This window comes from Pelophylax lessonae (genome assembly GCF_965119305.1).
Source record: "Pelophylax lessonae genome assembly, chromosome: 9".
Lineage (NCBI taxonomy): Eukaryota > Metazoa > Chordata > Amphibia > Anura > Ranidae > Pelophylax > Pelophylax lessonae.
In genome coordinates, this window is record NC_138776.1 from 265430604 (window position 1) to 265456451 (window position 25848).

Below are 25848 nucleotides of genomic sequence, written 5' to 3' on the forward strand. Positions count from 1 at the left end.
AGTAACCCAATGATGGTGGTCTTCAGGATCAGTCCAGTCTTCATCTTGGTTGTTCTCCCCCCATCCTCACTCTCTGACCTCTGGTGGGGCTCAGCCCCGCTGTTATTCATGACTAAATCATGGACTAAATAAGGAAGTGCAGGACTTCTTTGTGTTGGGAAGATGACAATGAGTGATAGAGGGGGAGGGGACACTCGTCCTATAATCCCCTCATCACTGTCACTCCTATAAAAGACAGTTCTTGTTGTTTCCTCACTCTCTGACTGAGGTCCATGAATAAAGAAATGAACTGGTAGGAGATCAGAGGAACCATTTACTAGTTACCTTGAGGGGGAATTGTAAGATCCTCAGAGACAAAGCTGTCTGATGTGGGCGGAGTCCTGGTTTAGGGGAACCAATCTGCTGAAGTCTAGTAATAATCTTTGTATTTCTATTTTAGTACATGGACGGGAGATGAGGAAAACCTCAGAGGATTGTCTCACTTTGTCTCCAGACTGTAAAGTAGAAGATGAGGACATCACACAGTATAGTCCAGGAGAAAACCCGGCTACCTCAAATGTCCATCCGGGACCACACAGTGTAGATGGACCATCGTATTCCTCTTATCCTGAGGAACCTCAGACTGTGAGGGACAGTGCGGGACCATCGTATTCCTCTTATCCTGAGGAACCTCAGACTGTGAGGGACGGTGCCAGACCATCGTATTCCTCTTATCCCGAGGAACCTCAGACTGTGAGGGACAGTGCCAGACCATCGTATTCCTCTTATCTTGAGGAACCTCAGACTGAGAGGGACGGTGCCAGACCATCGTATTCCTCTTATCCTGAGGAACCTCAGACTGTGAGGGACGGTGCCGGACCATCGTATTCCTCTTATCTTGAGGAACCTCAGACTGTGAGGGACGGTGCCGTCCTTCCAACAGATAAAAGGTTTTCCTGTTTAGTACAAAAATCAGGACTTGTTACACATCAGAGGTCTCATACAGGGAAGAAGCCATATTCATGTTCTGAGTGCGGGAAATGTTTTTCGCAGAAGTCACATCTTTGCAATCATCAGAACTCTCACACGGGGGAGAAGCCGTATTCCTGTTCTGAGTGCGGGAAATGTTTTGCACAAAATTCAACTCTTCTCAGACATCATAGTTCTCACACGGGGAAAAAGCGATTTTCTTGTACTGAGTGCGAGAAATGTTTTTCAAGGAAGTCACATCTTGTCAGACATCAGAGATCGCACACGGGTGAGAAGCCGTATTTCTGTTCTGAGTGCGGCAAATTTTTTGCAATGAAGTCCCATCTTTACAGACATCTGAAATTGCACATGGGTGAGAAACCGTTTCCCTGTCCTGAGTGCGGGAAACGTTTTTCAAGAAAGGCATATCTTTACATACATCAGACCTTTCACACGGGGGAAAAGCCATATATCTGTCCTGAGTGCGGGAAATGTTTTTCACAGAAGTCCCATCTTTATTCACATGAGAAGACTCACACGAGGGAGAAGCCACATTCCTGTCCTGAGTGCGGGAAATGTTTTTCACACAAGTCCGATGTTTGCAAACATCAGAGGACTCACACGGGGGAGAAGCCGTATTCCTGTCTTGAGTGCGGGAAATGCTTTTTAAATAAGTCACAGCTTTGCTCACATCAGATGTCGCACACTGGCGAGAAGCCTTATTCCTGTCCTGAGTGCGGGAAATGTTTTTCACACAAGTCCGGTCTTTGCAAACATCAGAGGACTCACACGGGGGAGAAGCCGTATTCCTGTCCAGAGTGCGGGAATTTTTTTCACATAAATCCAATCTTTACCAACATCAGAGATTACACACGGGGGAGAAGCCATATTCCTGTCCTGAGTGCGGGAAATGTTTTGCACAGAAGTCCTATCTTTCCACACATCAGAGATCTCACACGGGGGAGAAGCCATATTCCTGTCCTGAGTGCAGGAAATGTTTTTCACAGAAGTCCCATCTTTATTCACATGAGAAGACTCACACGGGGGAGAAGCCACATTCCTGTCCTGAGTGTGGGAAATGTTTTTCACAGAAGTCCCATCTTTATTCACATGAGAAGACTCACATGGGGGAGAAGCCACATTCCTGTCCTGAGTGCGGGAAATGTTTTTCACACAAGTCCGATGTTTGCAAACATCAGAGGACTCACACGGGGGGAGAAGCCGTATTCCTGTCTTGAGTGCGGGAAATGCTTTTTAAATAAGTCACAGCTTTGCTCACATCAGATGTCGCACACTGGCGAGAAGCCTTATTCCTGTCCTGAGTGCGGGAAATGTTTTTCACACAAGTCCGGTCTTTGCAAACATCAGAGGACTCACACGGGGGAGAAGCCGTATTCCTGTCCAGAGTGCGGGAATTTTTTTTCACATAAATCCAATCTTTACCAACATCAGAGATTACACACGGGGGAGAAGCCATATTCCTGTCCTGAGTGCGGGAAATGTTTTTCACACAAGTCCAGTCTTTCCACACATCAGAGGACTCACACGGGGGAGAAGCCACTTTCCAGTCCTGTGTGAGGGAATTGTTCCTCATGGAAGTCCTGTCTTCCTGTACATCAGGGGTCCCACACAAGCCTCGATGTATTTTGCTACATGTCTTTGGTATAAAAATAAATAAAAAAATCCTATCGTAAAAAAAATTAATAAAAAATCCTAATAAATGTATGTTACTTGATTTGAAAGAAAGCTATAGTGTCTACAAACTTTGGGATAGATACTGGAAATTTTTTTTTTTTTTTGTTTTTTTTTTATATACTAGTAATGGCGGTGATCAGCAACTTCTAGTGGGACTGTGATAGTGTGATGGACAATCTGACACTAACTGACATTGTTTTTTTTTCTGCTATATAAACAAAGAAAAATCGAAAATTTTGAGAAAAAAAAATATTTTTTGCTTTCTGTTATAAAACATATCAAATAAAATTTAAAAAATATTTTTTTTATTATTATTATTTTTGCCAAAATGTATTCTGCTACATGTCTTTGGAATAAAAAATAAATAAAAAATCCTTTGGTAAAAAAATGTAATAAATGTATGTAGTTTGTGTGAAAATTATAGCATCTACAAACTATGGGAAAGATACTGGGAATTTTTATTTTATTTTTTTTTATACTAGTAAAGGCGGTGATCAGCAACTTATAGTGGGACTGTGATAGTGTGATGGGCAATCTGACACTAACTGACATTGTTTTTTTTCCTGCTATAAAACAAAGAAAGATCAAAAATTTTGAGAAAAAAAATATTTTTTACTTTCTCTTATGAAACATGTAATAATATAATTTAAAAAATCCATTTTTTTTTTTTATAAATTTTGACAAAATGTATTCTGCTACATGTCTTTGATATAAAAATAAATAAAAAATCCTTTGGTAAAAAAATTTAATAAATGTATGTTAAATGTTTTGTAAGAAAGTTATAGCGTCTACAAACTATGGGATAGATACTGGAATTTTTTTTTATAATAGTAATGGCGGTGATCAGCAACTTATAGTGGGAGTGTGATGGGCAATCTGACACTAACTGACACTGGGGGAGTATCTGACTCTGACATCACCAGTGACACTAATTACAGTGATAATAATATGCACTGTCACTGTACTAATGACACTGGCTGGGAAGGGGGTTAACATCTAGGGGCAATAAAAAGGTTATCTGTGTGACTAACAAGTGTTAATGTGTACTGCTTTTTCCCAAAGATCTCTTTGCTTCTTATCCCTGCTTTGCAAGGATACGAAACAGAGAGACCATTCCCTCTGTACAGAGCTCTGTGTTGGATGTCAACACAGAGCTCTGGGCTGTGATTGGACACAGCCGATCAGCAGGTCCCAGCCATGAATCACTTGCCGGGACCTGCTGACAGACTCCCGCATGTGCACGCCCTACACCCAGAAACAGACAGCGACGTACCAATACATCGGAATGCCTGTACAGGCCGCTCATCCGCCGTACAATGTGGGTGGGCGGTCTGTAGGTGGTTAAAAAAAATAAACGAATGTGACACTCATTCGCTGAGCCGTAATGAATGTTGGTCATATGTCCTTTTAGATTTACTAAAACTATGGAATAGGAGGGCCCACCTATCTATCCATTCACTCTGTCCAATCAGGCAGGTACTTGCACTACATAAGGGGTGTCCAACATGTGGCCCCAGAGCGTTTAGCATCTGGTCAGTCCATCTGGAGGGACGCTGGGGGTGCCATGCAAACGTAGCAGCTGTGGTAGTTTACATTGACAAGCCAGACAAATGCACGTGTGGAGGGATGCCGTGCAAACCTAGTTGATGGGTGCAAGGTGTGTGACCTGCACAGTGTCCGTCGGCAGCAGCAGCATTGCGAGGTGTGCAATCGGACTGGGGGAGGGGGGTACCTGTTAAGCACTCCCCCCACCAAAAAACCTTTGGTCCCCAAAAGACCATGCCTTGTTAAAGAGGAAGTAAACCCTATGAAAAAAAATGTGAGCAAAAAAAAAAACCTGTAAAGACAAAGGCATCGCATACTAGCTCATTATGAAGTACTTAAAAAGGAAGCCCCCTCAGTGCCGACAGGACGGTGCTTGTTTAGGAGATATTTATAGCACCTACTTTCCAATAATTATAGGGAGAAGTTGACAGAGGAACCTCACACCAATTGCCATGAGGAGGGAGGTTCTTCTGTCCACAAGCCACCGATATTGGGATGGCCCACCTAGATGTGCCAGGGGGGAAGTTGGGTTCGCCCACCAGCAAATCTGTATTGGGAAGGTTATAGGCTTACTAGCCTCTTCTTCCTGCACAGTCATTCCTTCCTCCTGTGCATCCGCTTCTTCCTCTTCTACAACAGGTCCCTCTTCTTCAACTATGGAAGAGTAAAAGTCTTCAGAATCTCCTGCTAGCAGGAAAGTTTGAGGGTCTTCCAGGGGTTAACTCTGAGGTATAATCTCAGGAGCCTCTGGCCTAAGAATTCCAGTGTCTATCTCCTTGAGAAGAAGGAGTGGCAGGCCCCAACATTTGAGAAGACCACAGCCAATCTATTCACATTTTTTCATCCTCACTATCTTCCTGTTCTGAATTGAGGGGTGCAGGCTTAGACCTAGTCACTGGATGGGATTTCCGTGAATCTGTGGTGGTAGGATGTTGTTGAGGTATGGTCTAGGGACATGCCAAAGGCCAAGTCAACTGGGAGTCGAGCCTCCCGTCCAAACATCAGCCTGGAAGAGGAGTAGCCTGTGGCATCATTTGCAGTGCTGTTGTAGCCATGTACAATGGCCACGATATGCTTACTCCAGTGTTGCTTTTGTTCAGAAGTGTGAGTCCCAAGCATATCTATAAGCGTATGATTGAACCTCTCTGGCTGAGGGTCCCCTTAGGGTGATATGGAGGTCTGAAGTTTATAAGGAGTCTCTCAATAAAGGTACTTTTAAAGTCTCTCCGTTGATCATAGAGGATACGCTGAGGCAGACCATAATTCACAAAGCATTTGCTTCTTCCTCTTCCACAACAGGTCCTTCTTCTTCAACTATGGAAGAGTGAAAGTCTTCAGAATCTCCTGCCAGCAGGGAAGCTTGAGGGTCTTCCAGGGGTTGACTCTGAGGTACAATCTCAGGAGCCTCCAGCCTAAGAATTCCAGTGTCTATGTAATGGTGCTGGTGGCTGAGCCTGACGTGCAGAGGTAGCCTCGTGGGATCTGGTACAACAGGAACACGGACGGGTCACACTGGTGGTAGACACGGGCTAGTCTGAGGTGCGGAGTCTAAGTGCTAGCTGGTTTTCACTAGAGCCCCTGGTGGTGGGGATAGACTGCGCTGCAAGCTAACACCAGGTCGCGGTCCCCAGGGTTGCCCCACCAGGAGGTGAACACGTCCAGAATCAGAAGCAGATAAGCCGACAAGGATAAGGCAGGGGAGTGGTCACAGGAACGAGCCAAGGTCAGGGCGGGCAGCAAGCAGACGAAGTAGTGGACAAGCCGGGAGGTCGATCAGGAAGTCAACAGGAAACAGCAGGTTCAGGATCAGGAAGTACAGGTAAAGCTGCAGACAAGACAGCAATGGCTCAGTGCTGCTGTGGTGTTTAAATAGGCCAGCCTTTTGCCAATTAGTGCAATTAGTCTGCACTAAATTAACTCTTAACTGGCAGATTCATGACAGCACTTCAGTGTACACAGGGAGTGTTCCTAACATTGCCCCCCCCTTAAGGGCAACCTCCGGGTGCCCAATAGGTTTTTCTTTTGTGGGTGACTGCGAAAGAAAGCATAGATCAGTTCTTTAGCATGGATATTCCGTTCCGGTTCCCAGGAATTTTCTTCCAGGCCGTAACCTTTCCACTTTATGAGAAACTGTAATTGACCTCTCCTCCTCCTGCAATCCAAAATAGCTTCCACCTCATATTCTTCCTCCCCATCGACAATCACAGGTTCGGGTGGTTCCAAGCTTCTGCCCGGGAAGGAGTTAGGGACTGTAGGTTTTAACAAGGAGACATGAAACACCGGATGAATTCTAAGAGAATCAGGTAAGTGTAATTCATATGAGACCTCGTTGAGTTTCCTCTTGACCGGGAAGGGTCCAATAAACTTGGGTGCCAATTTCTTTGAGGGACAGGCTAGGCGGAGGTTGCATGTAGATAGCCATACCTGGTCACCTGGTTGAAGGATTAGTTCCCCTCTCCTCTTCCTGTCAAAAATCTTTTTAGAGGCTGCTTGTGCCCTTATTATAGCATCCTGCAGCAGTTTACAATTGCGGTTGAGGAAGCTAATGATATCCTGTACTGCTGGAACTGTGGGTTCAGCGGGAACGTCCGGTAAGAAGGACGGATGGAAACCGTAGTTTGCGAAGAATGGAGCTTGCCCTGTAGCAGAATGTTTAGCATTGTTGTATGCAAACTCTGCCAATGGAAGTAGGGCCACCCAGTCATCCTGGACAAATGTGGTGAAACAACGGATATACTGTTCCAACGTCTGGTTTGTCCTTTCGGTTTGTCCATTAGTCTGAGGATGGTAGGCGGAAGACAAGGACAGCTCAATCTTCAACGCGTCGCACAAGGCTTTCCAGAAGCGGGAGGTAAACTGGACCCCTCTATCTGAAACAATATTTGCAGGAACCCCATGAAGCCTAACGATCTCTTTAATAAAAACTTCTGCAGTCTCCTTGGCCGTGGGCGTATTCCTGAGTGGCAAGAAATGGGCCATCTTAGATAGACGATCAACGACCACAAAAATGGCGGAACAGCCCTCTGAGGGGGGAAGCTCCACTATGAAGTCCATGGCGACCATCTTCCAAGGCCTGTCAGGGACTGGTAGTGGCCTGAGCAGGCCCCACGCCTTGTTTCTTACAGACTTGCTCCGGGTACAGACGGTACAAGACTTCACGTACTCCCTGCAACTCAGTTCCAGATCTGGCCACCAAAATGTTCGTTGTAATAGATCCAGGGTCTTATGAGTACCAAAATGGCCCGCCAGAGGGTGGTCATGGCATAACCCTAAAACCGTCACTCGGACCTCTTCAGGGACAAAGATCTTGTCTTCAAGCCATAATAACCCATCTCTGGATACCAAGGACACCTCAGGGAGACAGAGATTCTTTGCAGAAGCTTGCTTTATTTGGGCCATCAGGTTGGTCTGTAATAACAAAAAATTACCTGCGGACAGGATGGTGTCGGGTACTGGCACTTCCTTTGGATCATCAAACATGCGGGAGAGCGCATCTGGCTTGACATTTTTAGATCCCGGCCGGTAGGTAATATGGAAGGAAAATCTTGAGAAAAACAATGCCCAACGTGCCTGACGTGGCCTCAGCCGTTTAGCAGCTCTTAAATACTCAAGATTCTTGTGATCTGTGAAGATGAGGATAGGATGCGTTGCCCCTTCCAACAAGTACCTCCACTCCTCAAGGGCAGCCTTAATGGCCAGAAGTTCTCGATCGCCAACGTCATAGTTCCTTTCTGCTGGGGAAAGTTTACGAGAGAAGAAGGCTATAGGATGTATGAGATCTTTAGTACCCTGCCTTTGCGAAATAACTGCCCCCACGGCCACTTCTGATGCATCTACTTCAAGAAGGTAAGGAAGGGCAGGATTCGGGTGACTCAGGATGGGAGCAGTTGTAAAGAGCCTTTTCAAGGTTAGAAAGGCAGTCTGGGCTTCAGGAGGCCAATTGAACCGGGTATTCTGCTTCGTGAGCTGTGTAATGGGGGAAATGATGTCAGAGAATCCCTTAATAAATCTCCTGTAAAAGTTGGCAAAACCTAGGAAGCGCTGGACCCCCTTCTTGTCTGACGGGGGTGGCCAGTCCAAGATGGCTGAGACCTTTTGGGGATCCATCTTAATTCCTTCAGTGGAAATTATGAGACCTAGGAACTGAATACTCTGGCGTTCAAATTCGCACTTCTCCGGCTTGGCATATAATCCGTGTTGGCGGAGTCTGCCGAGGACATTTTTGACATGTCCCCGATGTTGATCCAGGGATGCAGAGAAAATCAAGATATCGTCCAGGTAGACAATAACAAAGATATCTAACCAGTCTCTGAAAATATCATTTACAAAATGTTGAAAGGTTGCTGGGGCGTTGCACAGGCCGAAGGGCATCACCAGATATTCAAAATGCCCAAACCTGGTGCGAAACGCTGTTTTCCACTCATCCCCCTCACGAATACGGACCAAATTATAGGCCCCACGTAAGTCTAACTTAGTGAAAATGGAGGCTGACCTCAGTCTTTGGAAAAGTTCTGGTACCAGGGGAAGAGGGTAACGGTTCTTGACCGTGATCTTATTTAGTTCCCGATAGTCCACACAGGGGCGGAGAGAGTGGTCCTTTTTATCCACGAAGAAGATTCCTGCCCCTGCTGGGGATGTCGATGGACGAATGAACCCCTTCTTTAGATTTTCATCCACGTATTCTTTCAGAGCCTCCAATTCCCGTTCTGACAAAGGGAAGATACGACCGAATGGAATCCCGGCCCCAGGAAGTAACTCGATCGGGCAGTCGTATGTCCGATGAGGAGGAAGGGTCTCGGCCCCCCGTTTACTAAAAACGTCCAGGTAGCCATGATAAGGCTTAGGCACAGCAGAAATCAGATCTGTGTCAGAGTCCAAACAGAGCAGGGTACTGGCAGGGCTGAGAGAGACCGGTAAACAGGAGTTTATGCAGTAATCAGACTGAAATTTGATCGTTCTTGTCATCCAATCGATTTGCGGGTTGTGGGCCTGCAGCCACGGCAATCCCAGGATAACCGGAAATAAAGGGGAAGCAATAGCATCCAGGCTGAGTAGCTCTTTGTGACCTGAAGAAGTGACCATAGGAAGTGGAGGGGTCTCCTGAGTCACAGGTCCAGACTTAATATGAGACCCATCTGCAAGAAAAATGGAAAGTCCTTGAGTCTTGGTTTGAAGAGGGATGTGTTGTTGGATGGCGAACGTGAGATCAATGAAACAGCTGCACGCTCCAGAATCAATAATTGCGGTGACTGGTATTGTACCTCCCGGGAGTTGAAACGAAACAGGGAGCGCTAAGTGAGTAGCACTGGCAGCGGATGCTGGATAACTTGAAGGAGAGATGGAGAGAAACTTACGTAACTTTGCTGGGCAAGAACGTACGTAATGGCCGGCTTCACCACAGTATAGGCAGAGGTTATTCTTTTGCCGGCGGTGTCGTTCTTCAGCGGTTAGGGTAGACCGCATAACGCCAACCTGCATGGGTTCTGGGGCATCTGGTGTGAAGTTAGCAGGAGCCAGGTTGGCCGGAATGGGCCTGGTGGAGGTGACATGAGCCGGAGTTGCGAACCGCGGCATCATCCAGAACGGGCGTGGGTGCTGGGCAGACCTTTCCGCACGGCGCTCACGAAGCTGGCGATCTATCTGGATAGCCAATGAAATCAATGCCTCTAGGGAGTCTGGAATGCCAACTCGGGCTAGCTCGTCCTTCAGACCCTCAGATAGGCCTGAGCGGAACTGGTGACGTAGCGCTGCGTCGTTCCACTCGGTATCAGTACTCCACCGTCTAAAATCCGAGACGTACTCCTCTACTGCTCTGCGGCCTTGCTGGAGTGCATGAAGAGCAGCTTCCGCTGTGGAAGTGCGCTGTGGATCATCATATAATTGAGCCATGGCACCAAAAAAGGAAGACAAGGAGTCTAGGTGTGGGCTGCACTCTTCAAGAAGTCGGTGTGCCCAGGACTGGGGTTCATCCAAGAGTAGGGAGATGACAAATCCAACCTTGGTGGCTTCCAAGGAGAAAGTCCGGGGCTGCAGTGAGAAATAAAGTTCGCATGCGTTACGGAACGCCCTAAATTTGTCCCGATCTCCTGAAAATCGCTCTGGTGTAGGAACCCTGGGTTCAGGTGGTAGCATCACCACTGTGGGTCCTGAGACCGAACCTGTTGGTGTCGTGGAAGTTGGGGGTACCAAAGAAACAGGAGGGATCCCCGGGTTAGTCACAGAGTGCATGCGTTCCTCCAAGTGCACATAGCTGTCCTGGAGCGACTTGACTGTTTGCGACAATGCTGCCAAGTGTTGGCAGATCTCGTCCAGAGGAGAGGCCCCTCTTGCAGGCTCCGACATGGCTGTCTTGTACTGTAATGGTGCTGGTGGCTGAGCCTGACGTGCAGAGGTAGCCTCGTGGGATCTGGTACAACAGGAACACGGACGGGTCACACTGGTGGTAGACACGGGCTAGTCTGAGGTGCGGAGTCTAAGTGCTAGCTGGTTTTCACTAGAGCCCCTGGTGGTGGGGATAGACTGCGCTGCAAGCTAACACCAGGTCGCGGTCCCCAGGGTTGCCCCACCAGGAGGTGAACACGTCCAGAATCAGAAGCAGATAAGCCGACAAGGATAAGGCAGGGGAGTGGTCACAGGAACGAGCCAAGGTCAGGGCGGGCAGCAAGCAGACGAAGTAGTGGACAAGCCGGGAGGTCGATCAGGAAGTCAACAGGAAACAGCAGGTTCAGGATCAGGAAGTACAGGTAAAGCTGCAGACAAGACAGCAATGGCTCAGTGCTGCTGTGGTGTTTAAATAGGCCAGCCTTTTGCCAATTAGTGCAATTAGTCTGCACTAAATTAACTCTTAACTGGCAGATTCATGACAGCACTTCAGTGTACACAGGGAGTGTTCCTAACAGTCTATCTCCTTGGGAGAAGGAGAAGAAGGGGTGGCAGGCCCCAACATTTGAGATGGCCACAGCCAATCTATTCACATTTTTTCATCCTCACTGTCTTCCTATTCTGCATTGAGGGGTGCAGACTTAGACCTAGTCACTGGATGGGATTTCCGTGAAGCTGTGGAGGTAGGATGTTGTTGAGGTGTGGTCTAGGGACATGCCAAAGGTCAAGTCAACTGGGAGTCAAGCCTCCTGTGTAAAACATCAGCCTCTGGCATAATTTGCAGTGCTGTTGTAGCCATGTACAATGGCCACGATATGCTTACTCCAGTGTTGCTTTTGTTCAGAAGTGCGAGTCCCAAGCATATCTAAAAGAGTATGATTGAACCTCTCTGGCTGAGGGTGATTTTGAGGTCTGAAGTTTATAACAGGCTCAGGAGCCTCTCGATAAAGGTACTTTTAAAGTCTCTCCCTTGATCAGAGTGGATATGCTGAGGCAGACCATAATTCACAAAGAACTTTTCCACTAAGATCTTGGCCACACTGACTGCTTGCTGTTTTTTTGTGGGAAATGTCTGGGCATACCTAGTGAAGTGGTCAGTCACCTCCAAGATATTTCCCTATCCACTCAAATCAGGCTCCAAGCACAGAAAGCCAATGCACACCAGCTCCATGGGTCCTTGACTCTGAAGATGGCCCATTGGGGCAGCTCAGTGTGGCAAAGTCTTCCTCTGTATGCACCTTATACAAGAATGGCAGTAGCCCTCGACTTCAGCCCGCATGCAGGACCAGTAGAACCAGTCCCTCACTAAGTTGAATGTCCTCTCAGGCCCTAGGTGGCCATGGTTGTCACGTAGGGCAGTTAGCATCATCTCTCTATGCTTCTTGGGTAGGAACAACTGTAATTTCTCTTCAGGATCATCAGAGGGGCCCACTCCGTTGTACACCTGCAACCAATCCCACTCTTTGTGCAGCAGACGGGCTTCCTTTTGGGAGTCAGTAAGTAGTATATCGGGGTGTTGGCTCTCCAAAGCCCTCAATATCAAGCTGCAAAGAGGTTCTTCCATCTGGTCCCTTCTCAAATCTTTCTTGGAAAGCTTGGGCAGGCCTTCATCTCCAACTTGGGTAATGTTACAGTAACATCCTAAACCATAGGCTCTTCTTGACAAAGCTCCCGTATCTTTATTCCTGACCCCCAAATGGTACTTCAGGGTGAAAGTGAATCCTGATAGAGCGGCCATCCACCTGTGACCAGTGGCATCCAACTTGGTGGTAGTGAGGATGCATGTGATTGGATTGGTAACTGTTTTGGTTACGAAGTCTGCTCCGTACAAGCAAAATCCCTAAATGTATCCACCACTGCCCACTTTAGAGCGAGGCCAGGAGGTGACGGCTTACAGCTTCTGAGGGTCTGTGGCAACGAATGGTGACGAATCCAGGGTTGGGCGCTCAATGTACATCCCACATTGAACTCACTCTTAGAGAATGCAGCCTGCCATCTCAGGAGCTGAGTCTTGGCTCTTTCCTTCCATTAAGTTGAGAGGAGTATTATTCCCACCAAATCAGACAGTGAAACTTGGTGGCAATTCACTTGCCCCACCAACATCCAAGCTAGTGCCCTCACTGTTGAGGCCGTGATGCTGCGGACACTAACCGGAATCCTCCCGTGACTTTGCTGCAACACTTTGGTTGATATCACTTCTGGAATTATCTCCACCCCCCTGTGTCTTCTCTCTGGCAGTCAGCTTCAAGGACAATGAAACTGCCTGGTTGCTTCCAATTGAGCTTGACTGATGCTTGTAAACACGCTACTTTACCTGTTGTAATATCTTCTCACACCGGTCTAAGCGCCATATATTTCCAACTCCTACAGTAGGGCCCTTCTGTTCTCGTACCAGACATTTTGTAAGCATGGGGTGTATATCCATGGTTGGAGTATTAGGCTCCAGGACAATACTCCTGGGTCCCTGGTTGGCGAGGACAGACCACTGCCAGTGTGTCAAACTTCTCAGTTTTTCTGGCCACGGAGGGGTCAAAAGTCAGCTTATCTGGCAGATAGCCATCGTAGGTGAAATTTGGGGTCCCAATGCCCCATATCTCTAACTCCTCCAACTTCTGCAATAGAAGGTGTTTAAGATGCTTATCGTACAAGTCTCCGTAGCGAAGGGTCACTTGTGCCTAGTATTCAGAAAAGCTTTGATGTAGATTCCTTCTACTTGGGTGGCCAAAACAGGAGAAGGTCCCACAAGCTTGGCAGGGAACTTGCAGGAAGTGGTAGCCTTTAGCCTGTCCTGTGGCCTGTTTTCGTGCCCTCTTCTTGTTGGGCTTTGGGTTTTGTTTGCGTTTTGGTTGAGTCCCAGAGGGCTGATATGAACTCTCCTTGACCAAACACTTGATGTCGATGGGGACGGATTATCTGGCCATTCAGAAACAGCAGTGAGGGCCCCCTGTGACAGTTTGGGCTACCGCTGTGACTTCCTTGCGTCTCTGCCCAAAGGCTTAAATGGGCACCCGGTTGACTCCTTCACCGGTGCAGGTTTCCTGCAGGCTTCTTGGAACTGGCTGGCATGTTTTAGTGGACTCATGCAGACATGTTGGTAATGACCCACTCCTCTGCAGTTAAGACAGACTACTTGATCCATAGGCTTCTCTGCAGGAATGGCTGTAGGGTTCAAGGTCTGCTTGGCAATGTGGTGGTTTTAGCTGTCAGGAGATTCATCATTTCCATCATTAAAGACACCTGTGACTTCAGGATGGCTATTTCTAAATTGGGCTTGGTTACCCCCACTGACCTAACATCGACTAGAAATGCTGATGCTGACCTTGCTACAGCCTCATTGTCCTCAAACAAGGCTTCTTCCTCCTTTACTACCATAATAAGCTAAGGATACTAAAATTACATGGCATCAGCTGAAGGCTTCAGCTGAATCCAGACTGGATCAGAGAGTAGAGCACCTCTCAAGATCTGCTGCATTCTAGCTTGATCTACGGCAGAAGGTTGCATCCCTTTTTTTAACATGATCTGGTACAGCATCTTATTCAAACGTCTGATGTATTCAGACAGGCGTGTATGTGGGTGCTAAAATACTTGTGTGTGTGTGTGTGTGTGTGGGGTGGGGGGTTAGGTACTTGGAAGTAACCTTATTATCGTGATCATATAGTACAGGACACAGGCAACATATTTATACACCATGGGTTATAGTTAAGTACCTTCAGGTGACTGGACACTGACAAGCTTTTGAGGACACGACTACCTTGGGCGCCTCCCCTATAATCCTCCCATACTCAGTGAGTCCTCAGGTGATGAACCTCTTCTTCTTCACGTAGAAATCAGCTGCACTAATTTCTTATTTTTCTAATTTTACTTAAATTGTTCAATGAACTTCTCCATGACCTCTAACATCTATACAGAAGCAGTGTATTCAGATTGGTGCAACCTCGTACCCAGACACTGCTCTGTGAAGATGGTCTGTGGTGATGCTTCGGGCACTGGATCCTGCGTGGGGCGCTCACATTGGCACTCATTGAAACGCATTGAGTTAGCTGCAGAGTATTCTACAGGTCCAGGGCAGAGTTCCATAGCTTTACATCCCAAACCAATTCAGGAGTTTCCAATTGTAATGGGGGAAGCTTGGACTTTACATACAGTCCACCATCATGAACAGGTAGGGCAGGGTCACCCTGTGCCTTTGTCCTTTACTTTATAAATGGGGATTTCCTTGGAATGTATTCCCTTTTCAAATTAGCCACTAAGATTCAACCACTCAGAGCTCAGTCTCCGGAGGATGATCAGGTTTTACATCACACCACTGGTCACACACTTTAATGCCACTTGCAGCTAGACCCCATATAAGGTACTCAGGTGCTTCCTTCCCCCTTTTTGCCACTAGGATTCATTGCAGAACAGTCTACACCTGGGTTACCATGTTCTTTCAGACATGCTTACTCCATCTTCTGCAACCTATTCCCACAGGGGAATACCCTCACTTGTAGCTGTGGTGGAGACCAGCAGAAAGGGAGCCAATTATAAATCACAGGAGAACATTCCCTCTGCCGAAGGTAATTTCAACTTTCAGTTTTAGAGTGATGATGTGCCCCTTGCATTGGAGCAGGCCACCAATGTCCATACCAGACCCTCAATCCAAACATGAAGGGTGAAAAGCATGGATTCCCCCCAAGGAGAAAGGGAGCCAATTCTAAATCACAGGAGAACATCCTCTCTGCCAAAGTCATTTCAACTTTTAGTCTCAAATTGATGATGTGCCCCTTGCATTGGAACAGGCCACCAATGTCCATACCAGACCCTCAATCCAAACATGAAGGGGGAAAAGAATGCATCCCCCTCCCTGAACCAAATCAGGCCACATGCCCTTATCCCCCATGGTTCCTAGAGACACCAAGGCGGCTTCCTTAGGAACCAGTGACAGCGGGATGCTGCAAATACAGAGGCAGTAGAAATACCGCTTCTATATATGATTTTAAGCTCCCATTGATCAGGGGTTCAAACAAGGGTGTGAATGGGTTAAAGCGGAGTTCCACTCAAAAGTGGAACTTCTGCTTATCTGCCCCTCGGCCAAAGGTGCCAAATGTGGCAACGAAGGGGGGGGGGGGGGGCAGATAAGCAGAAGTTCCACTGTTTTTGACAGGTACCCTGTCCCCACTTCCGTCGGACCTCGCCGCGGGTACATCAGAATGTCGGCCCCCTCTTCCTTCCAGGCCAATAAGCAAGCACAGAGCGCATGCACAGTAGGGACCCGGTCGTGAAGCCGCAAGGCTTCACGGCCGGGTTCCCCTACCGGCAATGGCAGTGGCAGCATCCGACAGTCAATGGAAACATAGGCTGGGGTGCCCACATCGCTGGATTCCAGGACAGGTAAGTGTCCTAATATTAAAAGTCAGCAGCTACAATATGTGTATGGTAGCTGCTGACTTATAATTTTTGGTGCGGGACAACACCGCTTTAATGTTCTGACATTCATCCAAACAGCCATAGTTTGGTCCAAAACTAGGTTCGGACCGAGTTATCAGCTAATCCCTCGATGCCAGTTGCTACTGAGAAACAAAAGTGTTTATTACCTGAAACCCTAGAAACTTTTGGAGGAACCCTGGATGAGAAAGGCTGGAGTAGGCAGTAATATATTTTTATGTCCCTTGGTAAGAGTGGAAACGACCACATCTATAAGGATATAAAGTACATACACACACAGCACAAAGCCGTGTTCTCACTACAAGACCTGTCCGGGGGTAAAGTTCCTCTGAGCACCACAAGATGGCGATCTCAGTTCTACCCAGACAGGAAGTGATTTCAGCTATAAACAGGAAGTTCCGGGTGAGAGGTGAGTCGGGAGGAAGTAGAGAGAAGACATTGTTGAAACTGGCAGAAGAGAGGGTAATAAAATCTTATTTTCTATTTACACCCAGTAACCCCCCCCCCCCACCCCCCGTCATGTCCGTCCTCTTCCTCCATAGTCACTGTGACTGATACACACATATATATATATATATAGAAAGGAAACCTACATTAACCCCTTTAGGGTCAGAACCTTTCCCCACTTACTGGTTGGAAGATTCTATTCATTGTGGAGAAAAATTCTAGTAATATGTTCCTCTAGACTAAACATCCTGACCGTACATGGCCTGCAAAAGGGCAATTATACAAAAGAAGAACGGACCCTCTCAATGATATTTTAACTTCTTGCCGACCCCCCACCACAGATATACAGGTACAGCGGTTCGCAGGAGCAACGCTGGGGGTGCGTGCGCACAGCAGGAGGCACTTGCCTCCTCATTAGGCAGCAGGGAAGTTGATCCATGGGGCTGGCGGCCACGCACCTGCGATCGCTCCCCAGTGGAGAGAGAAAAACTGTCTGCTGTTGTGAACACAGCAGACCATGGTTCTCTCTGAAATGAACATAGAGCCCCTGTGATCCTCCTATTTAGGATCACAGGTCTCTGTTTTGATTCCACAAGCCCAAGGTCTCATGTGTGAATTTAGAGCAGGTGTGTTAAATTTGGTGTTATCGCTCTCACTCTCTCATACCGTTCACTGGAAGTTCAACATGGCACCTCATGGCAAAGAACTCTCTGAGGATCTGAAAAAAAGAATTATTGCTCTACATAAAGATGGACTAGGCTATAAAAAGATTGCCAAGACCCTGAAACTGAGCTGCAGCACGGTGGCCAAGACCATACAGTGGTTTAACAGGACAGGTTCCACTCAGAACTGGCCTCGCAATGGTCGACCAAAGACGTTGAGTGCATGTTGTTTGGGAAATAGACGTATGAGTGCTGCCAGCATTGCTGCAGAGGTTGAAGGGGTGGGGGGTCAGCCTGTCAGTGCTCAGACCATACGCCGCACACTGCATCAAATTGGTCTGCATGGCTGTCATCCCAGAAGGAAGCCTCTTCTAAAGTTGATGCACAAGAAAGCCCGCAAACATTTTGCTGAAGGCAAGAAAACTAAGGACACGGATTACTGGAACCATATCCTGTTGTCTGATGAGAACAAGATAAACTTATTTGGTTCAGATGGCGTCAAGTGTGTGTGGCAGCAGCCAGGGGAGAAGTAAAAAGACAAGTGTGTCTTGCCTACAGTCAAGCATGGTGGTGGGAGTGTCATGGTCTGGGGCTGCATGAGTGCTGCCGGCACTGGGGAGCTATAGTTCATTGAGGGAACCATGAATGCCAACATGTACTGTGACATACTGAAGCAGAGCATGATCCCCTCCCTACGGAGACTGGGCTGCAGGGCAGTATTCCAACATGATAACGACCCCAAAAACACCTACAAGATGACCATTGCCTTGTTAAGGAAGCTGAGGGTAAAGGTGATGGACTGGGCAAGCATGTCTCCAGACCGAAACCCTATTATTGAGCTTCTGTGGGGCATCCTCAAACAGAAGGTGGAGGAGCGCAAGGTCTCTAATATACACCAGCCTTGTGATGTCGTCATGGAGGAGTGGAAGAGGACTCCAGTGGCAACCTGTGAAGCTCTGGTGAACTCCATGCCCAAGAGGGTTAAGGCAGTGCTGGAAAATAATGGTGGCCACACAAAAATATTGACACTTTGGGCCCAATTTGGACATTTTCACTTAGGGGTGTACTCACTTTTGTTGCCAGCAGTTTAGACATTAATGGCTGTGTGTTGAGTTATTTTGAGGAGACAGCAAATTTACACTGTTATACAAGCTGTACACTCACTACTTTACATTGTAGCAAAGTCTCATTTCTTCAGTGTTGTCACATGAAAAGATAGAATAAAATACCTACAAAAATGTGAGGGGTGTACTCACTTTTGTGAGATACTGTTTATGTGGGCTTCATAGGAGCCACAGAAAAGACTCACTTGATGGCACACATCAGCACGATCAATCCCATCAGGCACTCACTGAGTGGAAGATTTCCAAACGGAAAGGGAGAAGGAAATCCGTTGCATTATAGCAGAGGTATCAGATATATTTATTCTACAAGACATTTAAGGAAGGAAGGAAGGTAATTGGAGGGTTTGGTTACTAGCGGGCAGACTAAAAATGTCCACTCATTATAGAATGTACCGGAGTGTAAAGGCTGCCGCCTGTTCTGTGAAAACACTGAGTGGTCGAAATCTACAATTATTCCTGGTGTACAGTTCGGGAAGTGAAGTGATTTGAATTCTCGGCAAGTTGGAGTTTTCGGCAGAACACTGGGGTCAAGAGTATGGAGCATGGAGCCCCCTACATTGCTGGTCAGGAGGTAGAAAACATTCCCCAGCCTGCCGTTAAGAATATGTTCAATCGTTGGTGTCAGAGGGAGGAAAATGCTGAGGGTTCTGAGGGAAGTAGAGAAGCTGAGAGGCTTTGAGGGACAATGGATAGCTGATGGATTCTAGGGGCTCCTGATGGGGTCCTGGAGTTGAAGAGCTCTGAGGGAGTAGTGTAGCTGAAGGATTCTAGGGCCCTTGATTAGGTTGGCGGGCAGCAGGGCTCTGAGGGAAGTGGAGGCTGTAGAGCTCATGGAGACTCTAAGGTAGGGAGCGGGGGTCTTGATCTATGATGGTCATTTTACCTGCATTTACTTATCAGACCTCCTTACAGAACTTCTACCAGGAAATAAAGGCAAACTTCACCTTCTTACCATCTCATTTGTCAATTATAATATTCCTGGACACCAAGTGGAATGTAACAAAACAAAACCTTTGCCCCCTGCTGTCCTCCTTCTACCCACACTGGGCTGCCATTGGAGGGAAGAAAACAGAATCTTCCCCTACAGATCTCTCTTCCACCAGCACCATCCTTCCTTCCTATCTAATCCAAACTTGTCTCTTACTGCAGAGAGTGACAGTGACATCTCTCCTATCAGTCAGCAGGCTGCAGGAGATTGGAGTCTTCCAGACTGAGTTCTGGCAATAATCCTGATTAGCCGGCAAATCCAGTCATAAGTTAGGAGGTTCCCCTTCCTGGACATCATAATGACCTGACATTGACCTCAGAGCAAAAGTTAGGAGGTTCCCCTTCCTGGACATCATAATGACCCGACATTGACCTCAGAGCAAAAGTTAGGAGGTTCCCCTTCCTGGCCTCAGAGCACAAGTTAGGAGGTTCCCCTTCCTGGACATCATAATGACCCAACATTGACCTCAGAGCAAAAGTTAGGAGGTTCCCCTTCCTGGACATCATAATGACCCGACATTGTCCTCAAAGCAAAAGTTAGGAGGTTCCCCTTCCTGACCTCAGAGCACAAGTTAGAAGGTTCCCCTTCCTGGACATCATAATGACCTGACATAGACCTCAGAGCAAAAGTTAGGAGGTTCCCCTTCCTGACCTCAGAGCAAAAGTTAGGAGGTTCCCCTTCCTGGACATCATAATGACCTGACATTGACCTCAGAGCAAAAGTTAGGAGGTTCCCCTTCCTGACCTCAAAGCAAAAGTTAGGAGGTTCCCCCTTCCTGACCTCAGAGCAAAAGTTAGGAGGTTCCCCTTCCTGACCTCTAAGCAAAAGTTAGGAGGTTCCCCTTCCTGACCTCAGAGCAAAAGTTAGGAGGTTACCCTTCCTGGACATCATAATGACCTGACATTGACCTCAGAGCAAAAGTTAGGAGGTTCCCCTTCCTGACCTCAGAGCACAAGTTAGGAGGTTCTCCTTCCTGGACATCAAGATGACCCGACATTGACCTCAGAGCAAAAGTTAGGAGGTTCCCCTTTCTGACCTCAGAGCACAAGTTAGGAGGATACCCTTCCTGGACATCATAATGACCCGACATTGACCTTGGAGCAAAAAAAATAAAGGATAGTAATTATCATTCCTTGTCTGATGATCTAAAACTAAACGAAACCGGAAACATAACAAACCCAACAAACAAAGACAATTTCTGACCATGCAGGCCAAAAGAGTCCCAGGACTTCAAAAAAGTAGAAAGCACTAAACAGTCCAAATTAAATGTAATCCTTACATGTACAACAATCCTCCTATTATCCCCCCTCCCCACATCCACGTTCTATTATTGTGTGACCAATAACATCCAAAAAATTCCTTCTTTTATTTCCCAAAATTATCGGTCTACAAGGAGACCTGTATAGATCAAATGACGGCACCAATGAGGATGGAAGAGGACCGGAGTCACATGACTGAGAGGATACTAAACCTCACCCTGGAGATCATCTACCTGCTGACCAGAGAGGTGAGGAGGATTCTGGGAGGTCACATGACTTCACTCTTATCTCTATTAATAAAACACAGACCTGACTGGAATGGTGAGGAGGATTCTGGGATTCTAACATGATATTCCTATTGGTTCTCCAATACAGAGATTTCCTCTTCTCAAGTCAGGTGATCATATGACCATCACAGTGCCTCCATGTGACTTCCTAAAACCTGAGAGACACAACATGCAGAAGATTCTAGAAGTCACCAAGAAGATGATGGAGCTGCTGACAGGAGAGGTGAGCGGTGCTGGGAATTCTGGGACATTATCCAGTAACAGACAAGGGATGTGTCTGGATGGTGACTGTATCATTGTGTGTGTCAGGTTCCTATAAGGTGTCAGGATGTCACTGTCTATTTCTCCATGGAGGAGTGGGAGTATTTAGAAGGACACAAGGATCTCTACAAGGACGTCATGATGGAGAATCAGCCGCCCCTCACATCACCGGGTAAGAGGAGACTTTATTGTAAAGGAGAGAGCAGTACGGAGGATCCACCTAGATCCCCCATCATCTGATAAACACATAGAAACAATGTATTCAGTCATAAATGCTAGAAGATTACATAGAACCCCCAAACATTATATATTTTTTGAGCTGAGGCCCTAGAGAAGAAAATGGTGGGTGTTGCCATTATGTCACACGGTATTTGCGGAGTAATTTTCAAATGCAAATTTTTTGGGTAAAATATACTGTAATGAATTTTAGTGCACACAAACACAATGATAATAATGAGATAACATTCTTCAACTTCGGAACCTTAAACAGAAAGTGATAATGAGGGAGGAGTCAGTGACCCAATGATGGTGGTCTTCAGGATCAGTCCAGTCTTCATCTTGGTTGTCCCCCCCCATCCTCACTCTCTGACCTCTGGTGGGGCTCAGCCCCGCTGTTATTCATGACTAAATCATGGACTAAATAAGGAAGTGCGGGACTTCTTGTGTTGGGAGGATGGCAATGAGTGATAGAGGGGGAGGGGACACTCGTTCTATAATCCCCTCATCACTGTCACTCCTATAAAAGACAGTTCTCGTTGTTTCCTCACTCTCTGACTAAAGTCCATGAATAAAGAAATGAACTGGTAAGAGATCAGAGGACCCATTTACTAGTTACCTTGAGGGGGAAATTGTAAGATCCTCAAAGACAAAGCTGTCCGATGTGGGCGGAGTCCTGGTTTAGGGGAACCAATCTGCTGATGTCTAGTAATAATCTTTGTATTTTCTATTTTAGTACATGGACGGGAGATGAGGAAAACCTCAGAGGATTGTCTCACTTTGTCTCCAGACTTTAAAGTAGAAGATGAGGACATCACACAGTATAGTCCAGGAGAAAACCCGGCTACCTCAAATGTCCATCCGGCCCCACACAGTGTAGATGGACCATCGTATTCCTCTTATCCTGAGGAACCTCAGACTGTGAGGGACGGTGCCGGACCATCGTATTCCTCTTATCCTGAGGAACCTCAGACTGTGAGGGACAGTGCGGGACCATCGTATTCCTCTTATACTGAGGAACCTCGGACTGTGAGGGACGGTGCCGGACCATCGTATTCCTCTTATCCTGAGGAACCTCAGACTGTGAGGGACAGTGCCGGACCATCGTATTCCTCTTATCCTGAGGAACCTCAGACTGTGAGGGACGGTGCGGGACCATCGTATTCCTCTTATCCTGAGGAACCTCAGACTGTGAGGGACAGTGCCGGACCATCGTATTCTTCTTATCCTGAGGACCCTCAGACTGTGAGGGACGGTGCCGGGCCATCGTATTCCTCTTATCCTGAGGAACCACAGACTGTGAGGGATGGTGACAGACCATCGTATTCCTCTTATCCTGAGGAACCTCAGACTGTGAGCGGCGGTGTCGTCCTTCCAACAGATAAAAGATTTTTCTGTACTGAGTGCGGGAAGTGTTTCAGATTTGAATCAAGTCTCCATGAACATAAAGGATCTCACACATGTAAGAATTCACATTCCTGTCCTGAGTGCGGGAAACGTTTCAAATTTAAAAGCCAACTTACTGCGCATAAAAGATTTCACACAGGTGAGAAGCCATATACCTGTCCTGAGTGCGGGAAGTGTTTCCGTTTTAAAACCAGACTTAATGAACATAAAAGATCTCACACAGGTGAGAAACCATATACCTGCCCTGAGTGCGGGAAGTGTTTCAGATTTGAATCCAGTCTTTATGAACATAAAAGATCTCACACAGGAGATAAGCCACATTCTTGTCCTGAGTGCGGGAAACGTTTCAATTTTAAATCCAGACTTATTCGGCATAAAAGATCTCACACAAATGAGAAGCCATATTCATGTCCTGAATGCGGGAAGTGTTTCCCTTTTAAAGCCAAACTTAATGAGCATAAAAGATCTCACACAGGTGAGAATCCATATACCTGTCCTGAGTGCAAGAAATGTTTCAGATTTGAATCCAGTCTTTATGAACATAAAAGATCTCACACAGGAGAGAAGCCACATTCCTGTCCTGAGTGTGGGAAATGTTTCAGTTATAAATCCAGACTTATTATACATAAAAGATCTCACACAGGAGAGAAGCCACATTCCTGTCCTGAGTGCGGGAAACGTTTCAATTGTAAATCCAGACTTCTTATACATAAAAGATCTCACACAAGTGAGAAGCCGTATTCCAGCCCCAATTGTGGGAAAGTTTGTTTAATGAAGGTCCAGCTTTCTACACATGTGAGAGATCACACGGGGGAGAAGCCATATACCTGTTCTGAGTGCGGAAAATGTTTTTTGGCCGAGTCGGGTCTTTACAGACATCAGAGAGTGCATGCAGGTGATAACCTGTATTCCTGTTTTGAGTGCGGGAAATGTTTTGTACAAAAATCAGAACTTGTCACGCATCAGAGGTCTCACACGGGGGAGAAGCCATATGTTTGTTCTGAGTGCGGGAAATGTTTTGTACAAAAATCAGAACTTGTCACGCATCAGAGCTCTCACATGGGGGAGAAGCCGTATTTTTGTTCTGAGTGTGGGAAATGTTTTGTACAAGAAACACATCTTGTCAGACATCAAAGTTCTCACGTGGGGGAGAAGCCATATTCCTGTCCTGATTGTGAAAAAAGTTTTTCAGAGGAGTCGCATCTTTTCACACATCAGAGATCTCACACAAGTGAGAAGCCGTTTGCCTGTCCTGTGTGCGGGAGATGTTTTTCAAGGAAGTGGAATCTTTACAGACATCAGAGATCTCACGCAGGAGAAGCCACTTTCTTTGCTTGAGTGTGGGAAATGTTCCTCACTAAAGTCGTGTCTTCCTGTACTTCAGGGGTCCCACACAACCCTTGAGGTGTATTAGTGCCTTGAGTGCGGGAAATGTCTTCTAAATGAATGTTGGTGGACATGTGGGGAAGAAGCACACCCTGATATACACCTCAGATATACTCCATGGCTGATCTTCATCATGGAAGAAACCCTTCATAAGGAGATCAGAGATCACCAAAGACATGGATGAATTGTTGTCCCGTGTTGGCCATTGATAGGAGGAGAAAAATAAAAATGGAGCTCTTACCTTTCATTGGCTGAGTGCATTTTGTGCGGGAACACTTACAGGTCTGTATAGAAAAATAGTTAAAGCGGTAGTATACTCAGTACATGCATATCTGAAAATGCAATCACCAGCAGTACCATGTAATGTTCAATCAAATATCAAGAAAGCAATGGATTATCGGTTTTCCTTACATTTATATTTCCTTTCGTTCTGCTGGGGGTTTTGTGAGGTTGTGCGCCGCCATCCTTGGTGTGGGTTCTGTCTTCTTATTGGTGCGGTATTTCCACCCACAGTATGTCTATTGTCTGTAGACGCTGAAACCAAGCCTCGTTTTGGTTTCACTAACCATTTGGACAGCCAATAGGAGGCTGTCCACTATCGCCCAATAGGAGTCTGTCAACTATTTCCCTTATGCACAATAGCTCTCCTCCCTTCTCCACGATCTAATAATGGAGGTGAGCTGCCAGCTGCATATGTAGTTATATTACTGTATACATACACTATCAAACCACCTAATTGTATGTGGGGGAAGGCCGGAATCTCGCGTGAGCACGGGGCTGACGTCCAGCAGAGGAAATGACGCAGCCCCGGCATAGACCCTGCATTATTCCGGCAAGATCATTAGCTTGCCGGAAAATCAGGGTACACTGAGCATGCGCGAGTGACGTCATTGAGCAGAACGATGAAAATAGAAAGAGAACGGCTGAAGTCACAGCAAGGAGAAAAGGTTAGTAATGGAATACGGACACAGTTGATTTATATTATGCAAAGTAGTGAAAATGAGTATACTACCGCTTTAAGCAAATGTGAAACGCATTCATTGAGCCGTGATGAATGTTGGTCGTGTGTTATTTCATCATTGGCTCCATCTAGTGGTCATAATGCCGTATTGCTCCGCTTTTGTTCTGGTGGAAGTATTTCAGGAAAATTCCCTCATTATGGCCACTAGATGGAGCTGGATATTTATAAAATTATAGCCAGAATTTATCACGGCTTGGCAAACGGTTGTCCCATTCATCCTCTTGTTACTACGTCAGTCCTGGTCTCATACAAATAACCAAAGGGCTCACCTGATGACGTCAGATTCACGCTGACCAAACATGTTGGGTGGGTCTTCCGGGACACCTCACCTCCCGCCATCTTGGAACATAAATCGGCGTTCCCATGTTGTTTTAATGCTGTAATTTTTGATTTTACTATAATAAATTAAAAAAAATAAATAAATTACACCATGACAGGTTCCTCTTCTGCCTCCTTCTTGATGCGAACCCAAAGTTTGCAGCAGCACCACCACTGCTGGTCTTGTCCCTCCTTATACGGATCCTTTGGTTTGATGCAAGCAGAAGAGTTTCTGTTAGCTAGTTCTCATCTTATGCTGTTATTGACTTCTCGAAATGGGGGTCAGGAAGTTCTGGTGAGGGAGGTGTGCCCACGCATGCTGGTGGAGAGGAAACCCAGCTAGTCACGTCGGTGCCTAATCTTGTGATTTCATCTGGATTCACTTTGGGCTTTCTTTGTTACATAGTTAGTGAGGTTGAAAAAAAGACACCAGTCCATCCAGTTCCACCTATGATGAGTGTGTGTGTGTGTTTGCTGTC

At 46.6% G+C, this 25848-nt stretch overlaps 1 protein-coding gene across 1 annotated transcript in view; it reads left to right on the forward strand.

Annotated features, from left to right (window-relative positions):
- The window catches only part of LOC309564445 (uncharacterized protein), a 382799-nt gene that overhangs the window by 203926 nt on the left and 153025 nt on the right, over positions 1–25848 (forward strand). The window contains 4 exon segments of the mRNA XM_082269075.1: positions 956–1774; positions 1777–2159; positions 2161–2505; positions 23464–23778. Coding sequence (XP_082125201.1) covers positions 956–1774; positions 1777–2159; positions 2161–2505; positions 23464–23778 — 1862 coding nt within the window.